General features: G+C 38.9%; 1 protein-coding gene across 1 annotated transcript; it reads left to right on the forward strand.

The window, feature by feature from the left end:
* Window positions 1-85: 85 nt before the first annotated feature.
* Window positions 86-19,150, forward strand: mospd2 (motile sperm domain containing 2). Its single transcript, XM_042494192.1, has 15 exons — window positions 86-360; window positions 461-518; window positions 917-1,072; window positions 2,255-2,341; window positions 2,540-2,694; window positions 3,987-4,047; window positions 4,170-4,208; window positions 4,313-4,437; window positions 5,335-5,508; window positions 9,971-10,089; window positions 14,559-14,652; window positions 15,435-15,531; window positions 16,034-16,154; window positions 16,316-16,418; window positions 18,579-19,150. Exons 1-15 carry the CDS (start codon window positions 328-330, stop codon window positions 18,729-18,731), a joined length of 1,575 nt encoding a protein of 524 aa, XP_042350126.1. The 5' UTR covers window positions 86-327; the 3' UTR covers window positions 18,732-19,150.
* The last annotated feature ends 683 nt before the right edge of the window (window positions 19,151-19,833 follow it).

Below are 19,833 nucleotides of genomic sequence, written 5' to 3' on the forward strand. Positions count from 1 at the left end.
CCAAGTGCATTCTGGGAAGGGGTTTGTAAACAGTAGCGATACAAGCTAAAAGCGTTTCGCTCACTCGCTTTATTTGAACGAATCAACCATGTAAACGATTAGATAAACGCTTTACTTGTGATCTCGAATATAGTTGAACACCCCCTCTGTCCTTTCGGTTCAAACTAACAGCGTAAAGAAGAGGAGTGGCCACGGCCGGAGCCAAAATGGCAACGACAGTGCGTCAGTTGCACACTTCGCACTGATTCACCAAACTATACGTTAGCTGCACTTTAGCTAGCTCAACAAGGAACTACCACAGAGACGGAAACCCGGGGACCATTGAATATGGCTGAAATTGAACAACACGAAGGAGAGCAGGTATAGTCAACTACAATTAGAGCACTTTTTTTAGCTGTTTGAAGAGTCAGTGTGTTGAAGGCGAAGACGTGTCTAACATGAAGGAACTCTGTTTTGACAGGACATTGAGAAGAAAATTGAGGAGACGAGACAGAGATTCAAGAATGAGCTCCTCCAAGGTAACACTGTTAGTTACGAAGAAGCTGACATTAACCTTGGTCACTACACGAATTTAGGGCTTCCGGCAGCTTCATAAACTCGGATATTGTAGGTTAACTTCCCACAAGTAAGCTTTTACCCCACTTTGTCATGTTGATAACATCATGACCTAAATGCTCAGAGCCCAGATAAGCTCCAACAAATAACTAACTACGCTAACATTAGCTCTGTATTGCCACATGTAGTTTGTTGTTTTGACAAATAAAGTCTGTGCTTGTAAGAATATGACCTGAGTTTAAAGCACAGTTTATAATTTAAGACTTTATCCGGGAATCAGTGAGGTTGAGAGTAAAACCTTGAGCTTGACTTCTTAAAATTTGGATCAAAATGTGACTGAGCCTTTGTGTTGTGTTTACAGATTCAACAGACAAATATGACTCCAGAGATGTTGAAAGGCTTGAAAAAGATGATGCTCTGGTGGAGGGCTACCTGACGTGGAGACTTTATGTTGTTGATGATGCCTTGAAAATGATTGATGAAAGTCTCCAGTGGAGAAAAGAATATGGTGTGAATGGTAAGATATCACACAGAACAGTTTGACATATGATATGAGCAATTTTTTACCTGATAGTAGGGCTGCGCATTATTTCAGAAACTAGTGTCAGTGATTCCTTAATTTTTAAATCAATAAAAAAAAGTCCCCTTTCTTACAATATAAAATGCAATATATTTTTATTTACAAAATCCTCTTTTCGTTTGACAAAAGACACTAAAGTTCTCAAATGTTAAAACAGAAGCAGTTGGACAAGAATGTTACTAACTAAAGTTGTCTAAAGTTTGCAAATTGTTTATTTTAAATCTGGAACCACGTGATCAGATTAAACAATATTTTGAATCAAATATCTTTTGGTAAATGACTGCTCTCAATAGCTGGTGCTGCAGGCAGAGTGAGGTCATTACCAAAAAAAGTATTGAAGTTCGATATCCAGTCCCATCTAAAACTAGAAATATTGACATTGCCTTATTTAGATGTTTACAAGCTTGCAACACATCAGTGGTTGTCTCTGTGCTTGCCCTGGGATGAATCCAGACAGAGTGCCATTGTGTGTTAAACACCCATAAAGCCATGCATAGGCTACCCCCGAGAACAATCCCCACTCTTTCTGTTTGCTGTGGAATTTCTCAGAGTTGTTATTTGTTGGCCTTTAATCCAGCAAATTCAATTTGTCAAGCAGCTGTTTCTGGGAAATTTGATTTATTCATGCCATTAGTATCAAGGGGCATCATGGGCTATATCAATAAGGAGAGACATTTTCAGTTCTTTTCGGAATCTGTTGAAAAGGGATGATAACAAGTATGTTATTTTTTTGTCAAATCAAGCAGTTACAGTTTATAGGGAAGCTGAGATCTTAAACAGGTTCTGTAAAACTATTTAAACTCCCACTCTGGTTCACCTACATAAATGTTTTATACAATTTCACATAGATTTGAGAACCAATTTTAGTTAGAGTTTGTGCTTGTGATGAATGATCTTTAGAAATACAACAAGATGGCTTTGTTGTGTATTGCCTGGACATGATCACAATGATAAAATTGTGAAAGGAAAAAAAATCTAATTAAAACATTTTGTGCCTTTTAAAGTGGTTAAGTTAAGGATTCAAATAGTCTGTAAAATCTGTAAGAAGACTACGAGCCACCTTTGCGTACAATTAAACTCTTACACCAGCTGACAGTAAAACTTGCCTGTGTGTTTCAGATCTCAGTGAAAGCACCATACCCAAATGGATGTTCGAGACTGGTGCTGTCTACCTCCATGGCTATGACAAAGAGGGCAACAAGCTTTGTATGTATATGTTCTATTACAGACCTTCTTACAGTTAACACTTACCTAGCCCTTATTTAAGACAAGATATATCTGTTCTGATGAAAAGTGTGCTCCCATTATTGATATTGCAGACAACTGCAAATCTACCAAAATACTAGTAAAAATATAAAACCTTAACTCATGATATATATTTTTATTTCTGTTTACTGTGTTAAGTCTGGTTCAAAGTAAAACTACATGTCAAGGATGCAAAAACACTCATGGACAAGAAGAAGTACGTTGCCTTCTGGCTGGAGCGCTATGCGAAGAAAGAACCTGGGATGCCACTCACTGTTGTGTTTGACATGACAGAGTCTGGCCTCAGCAACATAGTAAGTCGATGATGATGTTATTTTATTTTGAGGTTTTTGTAATAATATCAGCACCTTCTTTTTTTTTCTTTGTCATACTGTTTCATTTTGCTTTTTTCTAGTAGTAATATCCACATTTCCAAGGTGAAATATTTATTGCATTTTCACTCCCTCTCTATTAAATGAGATTCTTTTCTGTGACTGTCATTGAAATGCTGTAGACTATCCTCATTTTTCTTGCTGTTTGAGCTGTGGTCTTGCAGGGACTGATGCTCTTTAATGGTTTTACACTTCGGAGATTAAAGTAACCTTTAAATCCCGTTGGTCAATTCGAGTGGACTGTCTAATCCGTTGACTCACTGTGTCGCAGGCGTGAGCTCCTTGATGGAGCTCTCTGTCAGCGGGCATATTTCATTGGCTAGGCTCTCTTGTGGAGAGATGGCTCAATTAAATACCAATAAACCAGGAAGGATAAATAGCTATGCAACCCAAATATGAAATGAGTAGATTAGAAGATCAGTTTGGAAAGCAGCCTTATTCAGTGTTGTTGAACCACAGTAGGTGCTGGAGCAAGGGTAGCCAGTTTGATCTCATTAAGGCTCGGGAGTGAGTCTCCTGCATAGCAATGAGGCTTCTAGCCAATTATGGAGCCCAGCCAGATAAAGGCTGTATATATTGACATATTGGTTGTTTGCCTGATGATCGGCATAAAATAGTGACATGAACATTTATCATGTTCACTTAAAGAATGATTTAAAATGTGGCAGAACCTTTCATCTGGATGTATTTGTTGCATTTAAATTGTTAGCCGTGATTAGATTTTCTAGCACTATCCAAAGCATAGGTAAGATTATCTGTTTGAATCAGAAGCCCGTTATTGTGAAAGTGCAGGGAATACGTTTAAGTCAAAGCCATGTACCTTGAACTCTTATCTCTTTACTCGTTTTTAGGAAGACTGTCTTCTTGAAATAATCAAAGTTGTTAGGTCTAGGTAATACAATCAGATGGTGGCAAAACAGTATGTAACAGCAAGTTATATAGTTTGCAAATGTTTAATCATGAAGTTAAAGTTAAATATAATTATAAAACCTTAATGTAACATCTTTAAGTCTTATGCATAGCATTGGAGAGGAATTGAGCAGGTCATCAGAGGAGCTTAATTCATTTTCTCATAAGTGGGCCACTATAGATCTAGAGGCAGTTAAGAGCGAAAAGTTCTCTCTATCGAAAAAACATAAAGCATCTTTTGTAGTTGAAGCCCTGTATGTGGTTATGCTTTTTAAATGCTTGTTCTTTTCCACTTTGTGTTTCAGGACATGGAGTTCGTGAAGTACATTATTAATTGCTTCAAAGTGTACTATCCAAAGTTTTTATGTAAGTGACAAAAGTTGTTATAAAAGCACAACAAATGTTTACATTCACCAATATACAGGAAATTACAGCTATGTTCAGGTCAAAGCATGTTCATAATGGTCAAGCTTTGTCTATCATTTCAGCCAAAATGATCATCGTGGATATGCCTTGGATCATGAATGGTGAGCCTCATTCTCTTGTACAAAAACTCGTTATTTTTGTGTCCGTCATGATTATCAAAATAATAATCTGATGATATCTTGAGCATAAACATGTCACTTTTCAGCTGCCTGGAAGATTGTGAAGTCGTGGTTGGGTCCCGAGGCAATCAGCAAGCTCAAGTTTGCATCCAAATCTGAGATCCACGGATTCATAGACTTAGAGTACCTGCCATCTCACATGGGTGGAACGGTATGTTAATTAGGACTTTCTCTATGTGTTAAATTCAACATTTCCATTTAGGTTAGGCAATAAATTAACATAAGAATATCATATCATGAGACTAGCTATTTTGTGAAATTTTGAATATTCTAAGTGTTGTCTTTTCCTGTTTTTAAAGGCTGCGTTACAGTGAAGTGATGTAATTTTCTGAAATTATCAGACTGTTTTGGTATTTTCCTTTACCCATTTAGTCATTATATCCACATGATTAAATAACAAAAACTCATTGTGGAAATATTTTTTGAAAGCACCAATAGTCAGGTAATGTCAATGGCGATATCAGGCTATCTGGTTAAACATATTGTGATGTTTGATTTTTTTTCCCCCCCACATCACCCAGCTGTGCCTTACATTGTGCATTCTTAATGTGAAACAGTTACAAAAGATGTAGTAGTTACTAGAGCTGATCTGAAATATTAGCTATCTTTCAGTGGTATAATATTGTGATGATGCTGTGATGCTAAAGCTTGTTTTGTAAGCTTTAGTCATATTAAACAAATTCTATATAGAAACATTTTTGATAAATACTTTGTTACATTGAATAGTGTTTGTGCGACACTGAAATCTTGTATATTTTTATTAGTAATGTACATTTTTGTAGTTGTAGACACTCTCCTTACTGTGAAAGATTGTTAAGGAGGTTTTTCAGGTCACAACTGTTGACAGTGAAATCTTACTTAAGTGAATAATAATCTTTCGGTCATGAACAGAATTTCCCTTCCAGAATTCCCACTCATTCATATGCAAGTCATGGGACTTTCTGAACTTATAAAGGACATTCAGCATGACTACATTCATTGAAATTGACAGTGTAAACACTTTGATTGCCATGCATGTAGTGATATAAAATATCTGGCTACATTCCAGGACCCCTTCAAGTACAGCTACCCGCCTCTCCCTGATGACGACTTCCAAACGCCCATCTGTGAAAACGGACCAATTGTTAGTGAGGACGAGACAGAGAGCAAAGAGGGTGAAATGGAGGGCAAAGATACCCTTGAGTCCAGCTTCAACTCTGAGGTTGCGGTCAAGCCGAAAAAGGTACATATTCTTTTAAGTTTTAATCAGAATGCAGGAGTGTTTAAAAAAAACTTAAATTAAAAGATATCCTCAACCTTGTTCGCCATTTAATTTCACTACAAAATGAGGCAAGACTGCTCCTTGAGTGTTGCGTAAGTCTCCACTTTGGCAGGACACACTTAAGTCAGTGGGCACTGTTTAATTGATCTCATTGTCAGAATGGGGATGATTAAGTGTTACATAGCTGATACAGTTGGTAAATGAATGTTGAAACTAATATACCAGGGTCAGTGTTTCTGTTGTTATCAGTGTAGCTGCTCTCATGTGTGATTGAGTCATGACAAATTTGGATTCTGGCATTTCAGGCAGTAGTGTCCATCTCCTTATAAGTGTGACATCCTGCTTCTAGTCAGATTAGATGCCCTATGTTCAGAGTATCCTCCTGTTTCTTTTACTCACTTCCTATAATTTGAGCCCAAGATTACAGCATGTAATCAGACCGCTCTGTGGAGACAGCTGTGAATTAAGTGGCAAGTAATGCCCTGATTTGGAAGACGTTAAGCTCTTGCTCATTGTCTGCGTGAAGGTGACTCCTAATGTCTCTGGCTGCAATTAAATCCTGCCAACAAAGCCCATGAATCACAGCCAGCGCTCTGCTTCTCTCGTCCTCTCCGCCCCTCGTATGGTCCACAGAGGATGTCAAGTCAGCTACTTAAGCTCTTCCCCTGCCGCTGCTAGATTCCTATTCTTGCCCAACAGCAGCATGCAGCCTCAGCGTGTCCCACCGTCACTGTAACACCCCACAGGCTTTATCTTGAATATGTCTGCAGCCACTGTCAACCTCCCTCTCACTCTAGTGTCACCAAATTTCATCCACTTACAGTCGAGGCTGCAGCTTATGTTACATGTTCTTCTCACTCCCTACAGGACAATCCAGCCCTCATAATCTATTTAGCTTCCTTTTTGGGTATGCAAAAAAAAGCTTGCATGGAAATAGATGGAGGGCATTAAGGGGGTCAACTCAGGAAATGTTCGGCCTCATGAAATGCCCATTGAAGACTTGTAGAAGGGTGTACATTTACAATATGTTTGTGCATGTTGTTTTCTAACATATTCTTTTTGCTTTGTTGTTATGCAGTGTTGCAGCTGTTGTTTACAGATATTTTTGCTGTTTTGCTGTCACAGTCAGGGAGCAACAGATTTGGGGTTAACCCACATTTGATGTGAGAAGTAGGAAGTAACTGTGCTGTAATTTATAGCAGCTGTTTAGGGTTTTTGTTGCCGGTTGCCTATAGGACACAAACTGTATCTGCTGGAGAGGTACCGCGTCACCCAGTGCTACTCCCATGAGCCTCCTAAGCCCCAACAAACAAACAGTTCTCCCATTGTTGATAAAAACCACATTGGTCATGCACAACAGATTTAGATTTACAGAGCAGCAATATGCAAATCAGTCTACTGTTGGCTTCAACAATAATCTACAGGCACAAGTTTAAAGTTTGTTAATAAACACATGGAATTACCTCACACTCTGGCATGTCTGTGGTGCAAGCGGCATGATCATACTCTGCATAATCCCAGAGAAAAGGAGCACAGCTCCCTGTTAGCGTTTTGTCTTAATTTAATCTTCAAATACAAAACCCTATAACAGTTTTAACAAGCACTACAGTCATGTGAAGTAAAAGGCAAGAAATGAAAACATTTGAGTCAGCTCTATAGGAAAGGGGAAGATATTTCTCAGGTTAGCCTGAGAAACGAGTTACACAACCACTCTGCAGTGACAATGCACAGACAGTGAGTATGTTATAATATAAGTAAATGTTTGAATACGCCTGACTGCAGTCAAATGGTGTCGAGGGGTCGATGAGGAGAATCCATTTGTTAATGATAGGTGAGAGAACTGTAGTTTTATAGCCTAGTTTCCTTTGAAGGGTGAATTGTAGCAATTAAATTTAACATGGATGGTTACTCATGTCATTCATGAATATACATACAAGTTCTACCATGAGCACTGGCTGAAGGTTACATAATATATGTTGTAAAAGAAGCCTGGAAACTGAAATAACCTCAACCTTTGGCCAGAGGCTCACTCATTCAAGGCATTTGTGATTTTTAGTTAATAACACCCACTGTACATACCTTATAAACCCATAGCATTGTATGAAAATTTGTCATTGTTGCATGTTTACCACAAATGAATCAGTATTTTAATCACACTCGATATACAGAGAAAGGCAAGGTTAGGTACTTGAAGTGACATGAAAGGAAAGGGTTGATGAGAAATTAATATGAGAGCTTAGGATACATTTGTGATTGTTAAAACAGGTTAATTAGCAATGTCTGCCGTCTTCTCAGCTGGCACAGGGTCGTTTTATCAGGCATTATGAATTCGACTTTATTTCTGGTGGCCTTTGCTTCGACTACACCTGTAGCACTGTGTTTATATACTCGCCTGTTGGCTCTTCAAGCCCGTCTGAATGCATTCCACAGAACTGTCTCTGATCCATCTTGTCTAAACAAGCAAGAAACTCTCCCACTCAACTTTCACCACCCATCAAGAAACTCTCCCACTCAACTTTCACCACCCATCCCAATCTGAATTCTTCTGGGTTCCAGGCAGCACTGCGCTGATGACTTGAACGGCATCAGAAAGCTAATTGTCCCTCTCTCTGTTTTGAAACAAGGGCTGGAGGTGGTAAGGCAGTGTAGGATCACACCCACACAAGAAGCTCAGAGTCCGGACGATTTCAACCGACTGGAAAGGCAGGTGTACTCACGTGACTCGTATTATTGTGAGTGCACCTCCCTCACAGTCGACCGATGTCATCTCAACTCCCCCCTGGACATGTCCACCCCTTGACCCATCTCGGACCTCACATTTTGATCTGACCCCCTAAATTGTATTGCACTGTTTGGAAAAACACAAAATTTCTGACTTTGTTATGAAGGGATGTAGGCTATATGATGGGTAGTCTACCTTTTGCAACCAAGCAAAACACTCATATTTTTTACTGTGTAATCGGCTGAAAGGGAATGAAAAGCACAGTCACTACTTCCCATTAACAACATGCCTTAATCTCAGGAGATAACTACTAAGATAATTACTGCTATATTAATGTAGACCAAATTATTAACACTCAGCACTAAATATTTAACCATGCTTGCCTTTGAGGCAACTTTTTAGCCAAAGCCGTGTGTGCCTTGTCCTCTAACATTATCCTTTAACAGGTCTGAGACTCTGGAGAGTGCTAATCATCTTTTTTTTTTTCCTTAACATGTACTGTATAACCAGTAGACTCACTCCTCATTCAGAGCATTTCACTAATCTTTCATTTTAGCATAATGTCTTTGCATTTCGTATCTTACACACAATGTGTAGAAATCATGAATTTCTCTAATTTTAGATGTCTTTTAATATGGTCAATTTTATGTCTTTGTACGGGATTATTATAGAATAAGTGTTTGATTTTTTTTAATTAATTTGTTTCTCAAAATAAATTGCCATTTATTTTGTTCTTTGTTAATCTGTAATGGAATGGTGTTTCCATGAGCCTTACGGATATGGTCAAAGCTGCGCCAAAACACTGTTATTTAAACGCTAATATATGTAAGAAACACTCTGCTATTTAAATGTTTCATTTTTAATTAAAAATTGTAGCATGTTTTGGGTTTTTATTCTAGCTGCATTATTATCTAATTGTGTTAAGCTTGCTCTTTAAATGACGAATAAATAGAGACATTTCATCAGCAGCTGATTATCTCCTGATGTCTTCATTGTGGCAGTTGCATGACAGTCAGCCATTAAATTAAGATGACATGTTGTGTTGCTTATCACAGCAAATAACACACTTCCCCTCTGAGTCACAAATGTTCCCATCACATGCAGAGTCCGCTCACCTTTGCCCCCCCCCCATAATACGCTCCCTCTCCCATCTGTTTTGCACAATATTCGGTGCCAACAACACTGTGAAAGCATCTATTTCCCCAACCCACTTATTTAATCTATAGTGCTTATGCAAACGTTTCACATTTTCTATCCTGTCAGCTGTTTTATGGTCTCATGGTCTGTCTGTGGATGATTTGGGTCAAAGTTTAGGGATGTTTTGCTGAAGTGAAAGTCTAAATGAATGAGTGATATTATGACATCTGGTGTGGTTGAAATATTTTTGGTCACGGTCTTTATTTTGTCAAAACAAGTCACGAGTTTATGAGTCTACCAGGAACAAGGGTCAGGATTAATCATGGGGGCTTCTCAGTGAAAGAGACTATATGTTGATAACCCAACATTTCACCTCATTTCACAAGAACCTTTTATAAATCATTGCAGATGACTGTCAGGTGCTTCATTAACTGATAGCTTTCTATGCTTGAAGGGCAAGGGTCAAACATTTTATTTTCAGGGAAGCGACCAGATAAGGGTCACACGATTACATTATCAGTATCCTGAGTCTCTTCTCTAATTAAGTGCTCTTTGTTGTTTCAGGTGAATTTCCTGGAAGACAGTTTGAGGGTAGAGGACAATGATAAAGGAGACACAAGCACCAGGACTAAAGGGGCCAGGAAGCCACAGACCACCTTCAAAGGCCCTCTGCTAGATGTTAGGTAGGCCGTCCTGCTCACACACTTCCCCATCTTGTCATTAACCTGCAATTCGCTGACAGCTCATGGTCGCTTTGCAGTTTGAAAATAAGGTGTTGTCTACACACTTACTTACTTTGCCAGTTTTCAACCAGCCTTGTGTCATAACAGTGCGGGTAGCACTGAATGAACTGTGGTAAACTCCATCTTACCAGTGCCCAGATCTCACTGCTCATCTCCCAGCTCAAACTACAGATTTTGCTTTTGCATTTTCACGTGCCTGTCACCGCAGACACTAAGAATAAAGACACTGAGCGAGAGAGAGTGCAGCCCCTCTGTATCTCGCTCTTTCAAACTCAGACCAAACTCTGATCAAGCTATAAAACTAGGCAGTGCTGATTACATACAAATCAATATTCTGTTACTGATTTGCCTAGTTATTGCCTAAAGTGTCTAAAGAAACATACTGTGAACAGGAAATGGGCGCCATATAGTTTCTTACATTGTAAAAATGAAGGCTGAAACAACTGAGATCAAACTGTAAAACTAAGCAGTACTGATTAACATGAACTGAGACTTTGTTACTACTTCCTTTTCAAGTGTCCTTGATGTGGCTGTTTAGTCCGCATCAATGGGACAATATGAAAATTTAATGTCACAGTTATCCTTGCCAAAATAATTCACAATGTTGTCATTAAAATCACTGAAATATGCTTAATTAGAATAATTAAAATTGCACTAAACCCTACTGGAATCCCTTTACCTTACATTTGTTAAGAAACATATTTTTATTGCATCAGAGAAAGAACATGCATCTTTACTGAACATAATGTTTAGACAAAAAACAATCTTCAAAAGTCAGGGTTTTCAGCTATTTGAAATTGCATTATATCTTTTGATACAAAATATGTCATGCTTGGTTGAGATCTCTTGTGTTATTTCAGGTTTGTGCATATACAGCATATTTTGGCAATGTCTCTTTTGTTGTTGGTTGTCCAGCATCTCTTTGCGTGACACAATATTCAAAATCTTCCTGATAATGATAATTCATCAGGATCGTAATAAAAACAATTATTGTCTCATCCCTACACCAGAGCTTGATTGACAGCTTTTACAGCAGCGTAAACAAACAGCACTGACCTAACTTTGTTTAAACAGAAACAAACAGTTTAGGTGTGAAAGTATCGAGTCTTGCTGTCCTGGCTGCACCTGTACCCATCTGGGGTTGTATGTGCACAAGAGCAGCTTCTCCGCACTGCACTTATAACCCACAAGTCCATCTTCTTTTCCCAAAATTTCTGCCAGTCCCCTTTGAGCAAGCTATCCCAAAACTTGTTCAGGTGTTGCACTGTGGCCAATACGGTCCTCTGTCTAAATAGATGTACACACAGATGCCAATTTATTAGTAACACCTAGATAAAACAAACAAAACTGAACAGCATAATAAGCGGTCTTTATTTATTGCCAACCTGTTGTATTATACTGCATTAATTTAAGCAAGGTGTTAACCAGCAGCTGAGTGTACATGTATTGAGGAGCCATATGCAAATAGACAAATTTTAATTGCCTGCTACATATTGACAAAAATGTTCTCTTCACGTATTGCCTTGAAATCTGAAGTCATTATTGATGTGTTTGTACCTTTATAGCCTGATTGATCTGCGCAGGAATTAAGGATGCTACCAATCAATTGTTCACACTGAGACACTGGCCAATGATCAATTAACCTTTGAGAGGGGAGCACACGTCAGCCCTTGCACATGATGTTAAACACATCATATGTTTTAATGAGCATTCATTGAATTGCAAAAGGGGTGTCAGCTTCAAAAGCGGTGTATTGCAAAGGAGTAAAGCAATCACACAATGATGTGGTTGGTCCTTGGGTAAATACTCAGCAGTGCATTCACACACTGCACGATATTGCTCCTCGTTTTCATGAATAATGTCCGATGAATACTGTTTTTACAGAGTAATGGCTTTGATGTGAGGATTTTGACAGCTCTGGGCTGTGAATTATAGTGATAAACAGATTTAAATGAGCCTTAAATGCAATTATGTTTCTGAGCTGTGTTAGCCTTAATTCGAGGCTGGGGGCTTTAGAAGAGAGTAGGGGGCTTTGATCTTGTGTTTGCCAAAGGTTTCCAGAGCCTGAAGACTCACTCTGAGCACAAGTAAGCGCCAGACTCTACAGCTGTTTTACTGAGGAAAAGAACACACGAAGACTTGAAAAGGAAAAATATACCTTTGTTCTTAGCAGTTTAAGTCCATGAAATGTAGCCAAGCTGCATCAGTGAGAGGCTTTGTACATTTGAGGCAGATATTATAATCCATTTGCTAGTTTCTTCTTGGCAAAGTTAAAGTCCCAAATGCAAAAAGTGTTCACTGAGGCTGAATCCATCAAATCGCATACTATTTATAGCCAAGCTACACTGTTGCAAACTTGCTTAGAAGAAACATTGAGTGCCAGCGACTAACAAGGGGCGTCAGAAAACATGGCAAAGTGCCTCATCCCCAGATTTTAGGCTACAGATTTGCTTTGGCTCTAAATTTCACAGCTTTGATGCATGATCAGAGCTCTACTCTGCTTAAAAGTGCTGAAATTATATTGCATGTGTCCGCTACAGTATACACAATCTGCTCTATGTCCTGTGTTCACCTTTGAGCTGACATCAAAAACCGAAAGGGAGACATTATGTATCTTATGGTTTCTTGATGGTGCCCCCCATTCTTTGCATTGATTTGTCGTAATACTATTAATTATCTGTCTATATAGATGTCTCCATGCAGCCATGTTTTCCCTAGAATTTTTTCAGGCCCGGTGGTACACACCGAAAAGACCTTTAACAAACACGATGCCTGAGATGACTTATTGGCATGGTTGGCTTCAGTCTGAGGGCACAAAGGATCAACATTTTCATTATTTGCGTTTAAATTTTTGTTCACTCTGCATATAAGAAACTTAAAACAAAGTGAACACAACAAGCAGAGGATGTCTGAGCAAGCTTTATATATTTGCAAAATAGTAATACATCCTGAGCAAAGTGTGCATAATTCACTGCTGCACTTAATCCTTCTTGGCTTTGAGAAAAATTTAACCACAACATAATTTCCCATTTACTCCCTTGCTCAGTTTAAAAAAAAAAAAAGGGAATATTGCGTGTTACAGTTTTTCCTTTTTGGATGGTGGTACTATGGTAATTTAGTTAACCTATGACCTTCTTTTCCCTGCTGCAGTAATTAAAACCTGCAATCCCCTATTCTGGCAGTAAGAGTAAAAACAACACCACTGTCGACACGTCCATACGTCATAGCTCACTGTAGTTAATTTAGAAAAGTGAAATGATCTGCACAGGGTGTTTTTTTATTTTGAAAATTGACAGAATTCACTTGCCTGTGAATTGCTTTGCAGCTTGAAGCAGCTAGCCTCTCCCTTGCAGTGGTTTCAGTCTATGAGTACTGTGCTAAAACGGTGGATGAATTGTTTTGAGTGTCACACAACGGATGCAAAATGACTCAATTCACTATTGGAGTTTAATCCATGCACTTTGGAAAGTCTAGAGAAGCCTCACAAGTATATTATTTTATCCACAGTTAAATTAGCAGAGCCCTAACAGGGAGGCAATCTCAGGATGGCAGAGGCATGACCCTCCCTTCTCTGTGTCTGATTGGCTTGCCTGAACCTAGCCAATTGTTACCATTCCTACTTCAGCTAGTTTATTTATCCAGATGTGGCTTTTCAAGCCAACTGAAAGCCTAAGAGATCCATATAGGTCAAGAATAATCAGCATGTCAGAGGCTTTGAGAAAGATTTAAAGAAATGAAGTCAGGAGCTTCTGTAAGCTGCAAAACACAGCATGTTATCTCTGCTGAGGCCAAGGCTGGATTATCAACTGGACAAACAGGTTGATCTCCCACTTGTATCAATGGTGTGTCAGTTGGTTTGTGGTAAAACTGTTATATGCAAATATGTGTGGGAGTATGCAGTGCAAAAGCACATTAAAAACTGAATGGAAAAGGCTGTTAAAGCGGGTCCTGCATTATACTTACCTGTCTTGTAAAGGGTTGCTTTGTCAAAACATTGGTAGAAATTTAAAATGTACCACAAAAAGTGGTTTGGATTAATGTAAACATGCTTGACAGAAACCCTGTGTTTTTAAATATCTTTTTAAGCTGCAAAATATTGCCACTATATCATCCTTCAGGACAGACTCGCTGAGGCAGATCGTCAAAGTGATGCGCAGCAGGAAAAGCTACAAGTCCTCGGATAATCATACCACACAGACAAGAAGGCACAAAGATTGTAGCAACCCAATCTGAATTAATAAGATACCTAAGAAAGAAACAACAAAGCATTTTGTGAAGCAAATGGGAACACCTGTCTGCATGTAGCAGTTGTATGTCTACTGAAGTGCACAAATAGACACTTTATAGTCTCTGCTTTCTTCCCTAATGTAGCTCCTGTCTCACAAAGTGTGTTTTTTCTCTCCCTCCAGCCCCGCGGAGGAGCTCAGCTTTGGTTCAGGAGAGACAGAGAAAAAAAGCCTCATTATTCTGAGCAATGTAACCAAAAATCAAGTGGCCTTCAAGGTGAGAGTAAAGGCTCAATGCTAAGTTGTGTGCGCAAGATTGTGAGCACAGCATGAGTTGACAGAATAACTGCTTCACACTGCTACATGAAATTGATGCTAAAAAAAAACATTAGGCTAGATTAATAAATAGGTTTGGTATTAAACAGAAAATTGACATTTTGACAAGTCATCAGTAGTTTAAGTCATTTGTTAAGCAAAATTGCCAAAAATTAAAAGATTCCTTCCTTAATTTGCTGCTTTTCCCATGATATGTAATGGTAAATTAAACCTATTTTGTTTTAGACTGTAAGTCAGATAAAAGAGGCATTTTGAAGATCAACATGAGCTGCGGGAATTTTCTATTTTCTGACATTTCACAGATTGGCAATACATTTCATTAAAGCTGTGGCAGGCAGTTTTTTGGAAAAGGCAAAAAAAAAACAAACTAGAATTTGAAAACATCCTGCAGCTCTTTCAAACGTTCTTATTGACTATCTTTCTGAAAAGCCTGCTTTCCCTTTTTGGGTGGCTTTGCAGTGCAGGCAGTTGTTGCCAATTCTGGGACAGCAACTTTCTCTACACGATTCTCTGTCCTCAAATCAGGCTTTGACCTTGTGGGAAGTGCACACACAACCGCATGTGTGTCTTTCTGAAATGACCTGTGATTGGCAAAATTGTCTCATCGTGGCCTAGACTTGAAAACAAAGCCAAGAAAAGGTGCAGTCTGCAAGTCTAGTTTTCTCTTAGTCCACTTGTCCAACAAAAGGCTATTTTTTAAAGGTGCTTCTGGTGTCTCCACAGGTACGGACCACAGCACCCGAGAAGTACAGAGTGAAGCCTAGCAGCAGCAGCTGTGAACCAGGAGCTTCAGTAGATATAGTGGTGTCATTACATGGAGGTACTGCACTTAAACCCTGCACTCTACTCCACTCACAACAGATGTTCTGAACTTCAGAATAATCAAATGGTCTGGTCTTTTACCCAAAGTGCCAGCAGCCACTTTTCTTTTCCTGACATACATATTTCAAAAGTGATAAAAGAATCATCCTTCCAAAACAAACCGTCAGACAACTGACAGCGCTGTGCGAGGTAAAACATTTTATGGCCTTCAAGCACTGAAATGTCAGCTGTAGGTTACGTGCCGCAAATAACTCGGAAGAATCAGCGCTACCTATTTCAGGCTTGTGTTTTTTTCTAGCTTTTATGCAGTGGTGTGTCTGTTTTTTTGTTTTTTCAGTACCGTCTTTTCAGCACTGAATTTTAATGTAGTGCCTCTGTTTCTATTTCTGGACCAAGTCAGTCAGCTATCTTGGTTTGGTTATTGATTTAAGCAGCAATTTAATAATTTTTCCTTCACATTATTGTTTTGGTTTAATGTTGCCCTGAATTTGTCTGTGCAGGTTCTCAAGCCTCTCCACAGGATAGATTTTTGGTCATGGCTGCCGAGATGGACAATGCTGGATCACAAGAACTTGCACAGTTCTGGAAAGAAGTACCGAAAAACAAGGTCATGGAACACAGGTGCGCATCTGTACTCCCATTATAGCCTTGACAGTAAATATATGAAAGAATTTGTACACTTTTGGTGATGGGCTGTTGCCACACAGTCCTCATTAGAGCAGACTTGTAGGCTGCATATCAACCTGATGGCCTCCGCTCATTAGATTGTGACTTTCCCACAGATTGCGCTGTCATGTTCTGGAGAGCATTAAACCAACAGTGAATTCTCTCAGAGACAGCCCTGCGGAGACAGGGACCAGCGGGCAGCAGGAATTAAACACAGCGGTAAGTTCTGGGAACAGGAGCCTTGTCCCTGTACAATACTCATTATCTTTAAGTTACAATGTATTGTTCATTCAGATACTTTTGACCATTATCGATTTCGAACACTGCCATTCCTGTTTTTAATACATTATAGTTCAATATTACTTTATGACTTAGCTCTTTAAAATCTGACCTCCAGTAAATGATTGTTGTTTGCACGATCCTTTTTAAATATATCTAAAATTAGAGCCATCAGAGCATTCTTCCTTTTTGCAGCAAAAAAGTAAGACTTCTGTGTTCCGTTTCATCGCGCTGTAAATTCATACTGATAATGTTACTGTACCTGCAATGCAAAAACTCACAGTGTCGCCAGAGGTTTGAATAACAAATCCATCACAATGCCTTTGCACTCTGCTCATAAAAATGAATATATCTTAAAAACCTATCTAGTGTTAAGAAATATTTTGTTACATTTCAAAGCTCTTGTTACAGTATTTTTTTCTTTGGTAAATCTAATGAAAAAATGTGCCCAACTTTTGTGTAATTTTTTTAATGACACAAATGTTGATTCTCATGAACATGGCATCTCAAAGGGAATGTCCTCCAATTTGGCACAAATGTCTACCTGGACTCAAGGATGAACTAAATAGAATTTGGTCGTCAAAGGTCACTGTGACTTCACAAAAAAACATTTTTGGCCATAACTCAAGATTTTATACGTTTATGATGACAAAATTTCACACAAATGCCTAATAGGATAAAACAATGAGTAGTATTGGCTACTGTCATGGCTACATGTGAGTAATGACAGACATGAATGTAAACTATAACTGCAGCTTAACTGGTTGGTGGAGGCATGCAACCACAAGGTGGTAATTCTAGTTTTGTATTTGTATAGCATACTCCAAAAACATTCCACACCCAGGCCCTGGATAATAACCTAAATTTTACATCAGTTAGTAGGTCATGTAGGTCGATGGTGGTTTATTTGATTGTACTTCTTTAAATTTCCAGTGTAACGGTAATTTCCTTGTTAATTGCAGTCTTAGGCAAGGCAAGGTAACTCAGCTTTGATTGTATAGCACATTTCATACAGGCCAATTCAAGATGCTTTACAGAGCAATAAAATAACATAATAAAGGATACAGATTTACAATAAAGAATCAAAGAGAAAAGATATAAATGGAAAAATTAATTACTGAATGATTTACAATTTAAAAAAAACACCATTAAAAATAGCAAAAGTGCAAACGAGGTGCAAAGATATAAGAGATTACTTAAAATAATTTAAAATCCAGTTTAAAAATAAGGAAGCAGTCATGACCAGGTGAAGTAGGCAGTGTAAAAAAAAAGGTTTTTAGCTTTGACTTAAAAGTGGTCAGAGTTGGGGTTGCTAACATCATCTGGATGATAACAAAACGCTGCGTCACCATGTTTTCTTCTAACTCTTGGGACGGTCAGTAGCCCATCCTCAGACGTCCTGAGGATCCTAAAACGTTCATATGTCACAAGCATTTCAGAAATATATGTAGAGTTGTATCCTCTTATAGGTGTAGTTCAACATTTTGGGAATTATTTGCTTTCTTGCATTGAGTTATATGAGAAAATCAATACCACTATCATGTCTGTGTGTTAACTATTGAGCTGGAATTTGGAGGTAGCTACTCTGGCTTTAGCATAAAGACTGGAAACAATGGGAAACAGTCAGCCAGGCTCTGTCGGCGTTTAAAATAATGCTTTCCAGGGCCCCCGATAGGGTGCTGTTTAACCAGGAACCAGTTAAACCAGACTCTTCCCAAAAACACAAACATTTCTGTTCATGTATAATTTAAACAAACTGAATACAACATATTTAAATGTTTCAGAGGTGCTTGGAGGTGTGTTTTTTGAGTTTGGAGATAGCCAGACTTTTTGTTTTCCCTACAAAGATAACCTTGAACCTTGAGCCTCCAGTCTTTATATTCAGCTAATTGCTTCCCTGCTCCTGCTCCATACTTATCACACAAATATAAGATAGGTATCAACCTTCTCATCTAACTCTTGGCAAGAAACCGAATAAGCACATTTCACACTATTCCTTTAATTTACTACACATCTCCAGCCTGATTTGTTTCCATGACTTTCATTACAAGGATGTTACATTGATAAACCAGGTCAGTGAACCTGTTTTTATCTCACCAGCTCATGCGAGTGATGACCTGCAACGCACGGCTTGAGCAGAAGCTGAATACATGTCTGTGGGTGCAGAAGGTTCTCATTGTGTTGGTGCTGGTCCTTGTGGTGCTGAACCTTCTGTGTCTCTACCTGCTGGGTACTTCCCAGCAGCCTTCCTGACCTGCCACGGCGTTCTCTGCCTGCATCTGTCGACCACAGGCGCACAGATGGTTCCAGCGGGGCCACAGTTGACTGCCTGGGTGACGGTCGTCCTGAGCTCTCTCCTCCCCACGGGCTGCTGCCATGGAGGAGAGGAGGGCTCACTTTAGGGACATGTGAGTTATTGTGGGGTTACTGTATGAAGAGATTGTACTCGACTGTTTTCAAGCACTTGAGTTAAAACAACAGAGACACTTTTAATAATGCGACTTTCGATCATTAATGTATTTTTTAAGACCGATCATGAAAAAATAAATGTGTATTTATTGCAAAAGACACAATATGTAGGAAGAATTAGTTATTTTTGTGATCATAATGGGCAATTTTTTATATCATATAAATCTACAGAATATAAAATAAACATTTTTTTTCTCAAATTATCTCATTTTGTTAAGCTTTTTAACAATTTTCTCCTCAGAGCATCTAAAGAGAGCATCCACACATTCGCCTTTATCCTGAGATATAGATGTTTCGATCACTTACCAGTCCTGTTTTGCATAAGTATTCACACTCTCTAATAAACCCTCATTAGTACAGAGGTGTCTAATTGAAAACATTGCCATGTATGACCTTACTAAACCTCTCCACACTCAGACCAAGGAGCCACAGGAGATCTCTGTCTGTACTATCTCCTCTGTTTGTTTTAATTACCCTGACACTAGCAAACCTAAAAATACCAAAGCAATTACTGGCGAGTACAAGGACATGGCACAACCCACTTGTAGCTTAGTGGGAAGCGCTGATATCTATAACAAGATCCAGCTCCGAGCAATCAGGACGTGAGCCACCGCACTAGGAATGATCACAATTGGGTTATTAGATATGAGCGCAGAAGAGTTGTCTGGCGTCAACATTTGCAGCTTGTTCGCAGCAGGTGGTGGCTGCTTGCATGCGAGGGATGATTAGAATGACTCAAGCAATAACGGGTAAACTAATCCTACGTTGATTATAAACACTGGGCTGTTTTGCGCGCTGCAAAATGTTTATTCCCTTTAGATTGCGCTGTTTGTACTGTAACTCTTTCTATTTTACTGGCAATCCTTCATACAGCTCTTCTTTTAAA

This window comes from Plectropomus leopardus, chromosome 10 (genome assembly GCF_008729295.1).
Source record: "Plectropomus leopardus isolate mb chromosome 10, YSFRI_Pleo_2.0, whole genome shotgun sequence".
Classification (NCBI taxonomy): Eukaryota; Metazoa; Chordata; class Actinopteri; order Perciformes; family Serranidae; genus Plectropomus; species Plectropomus leopardus.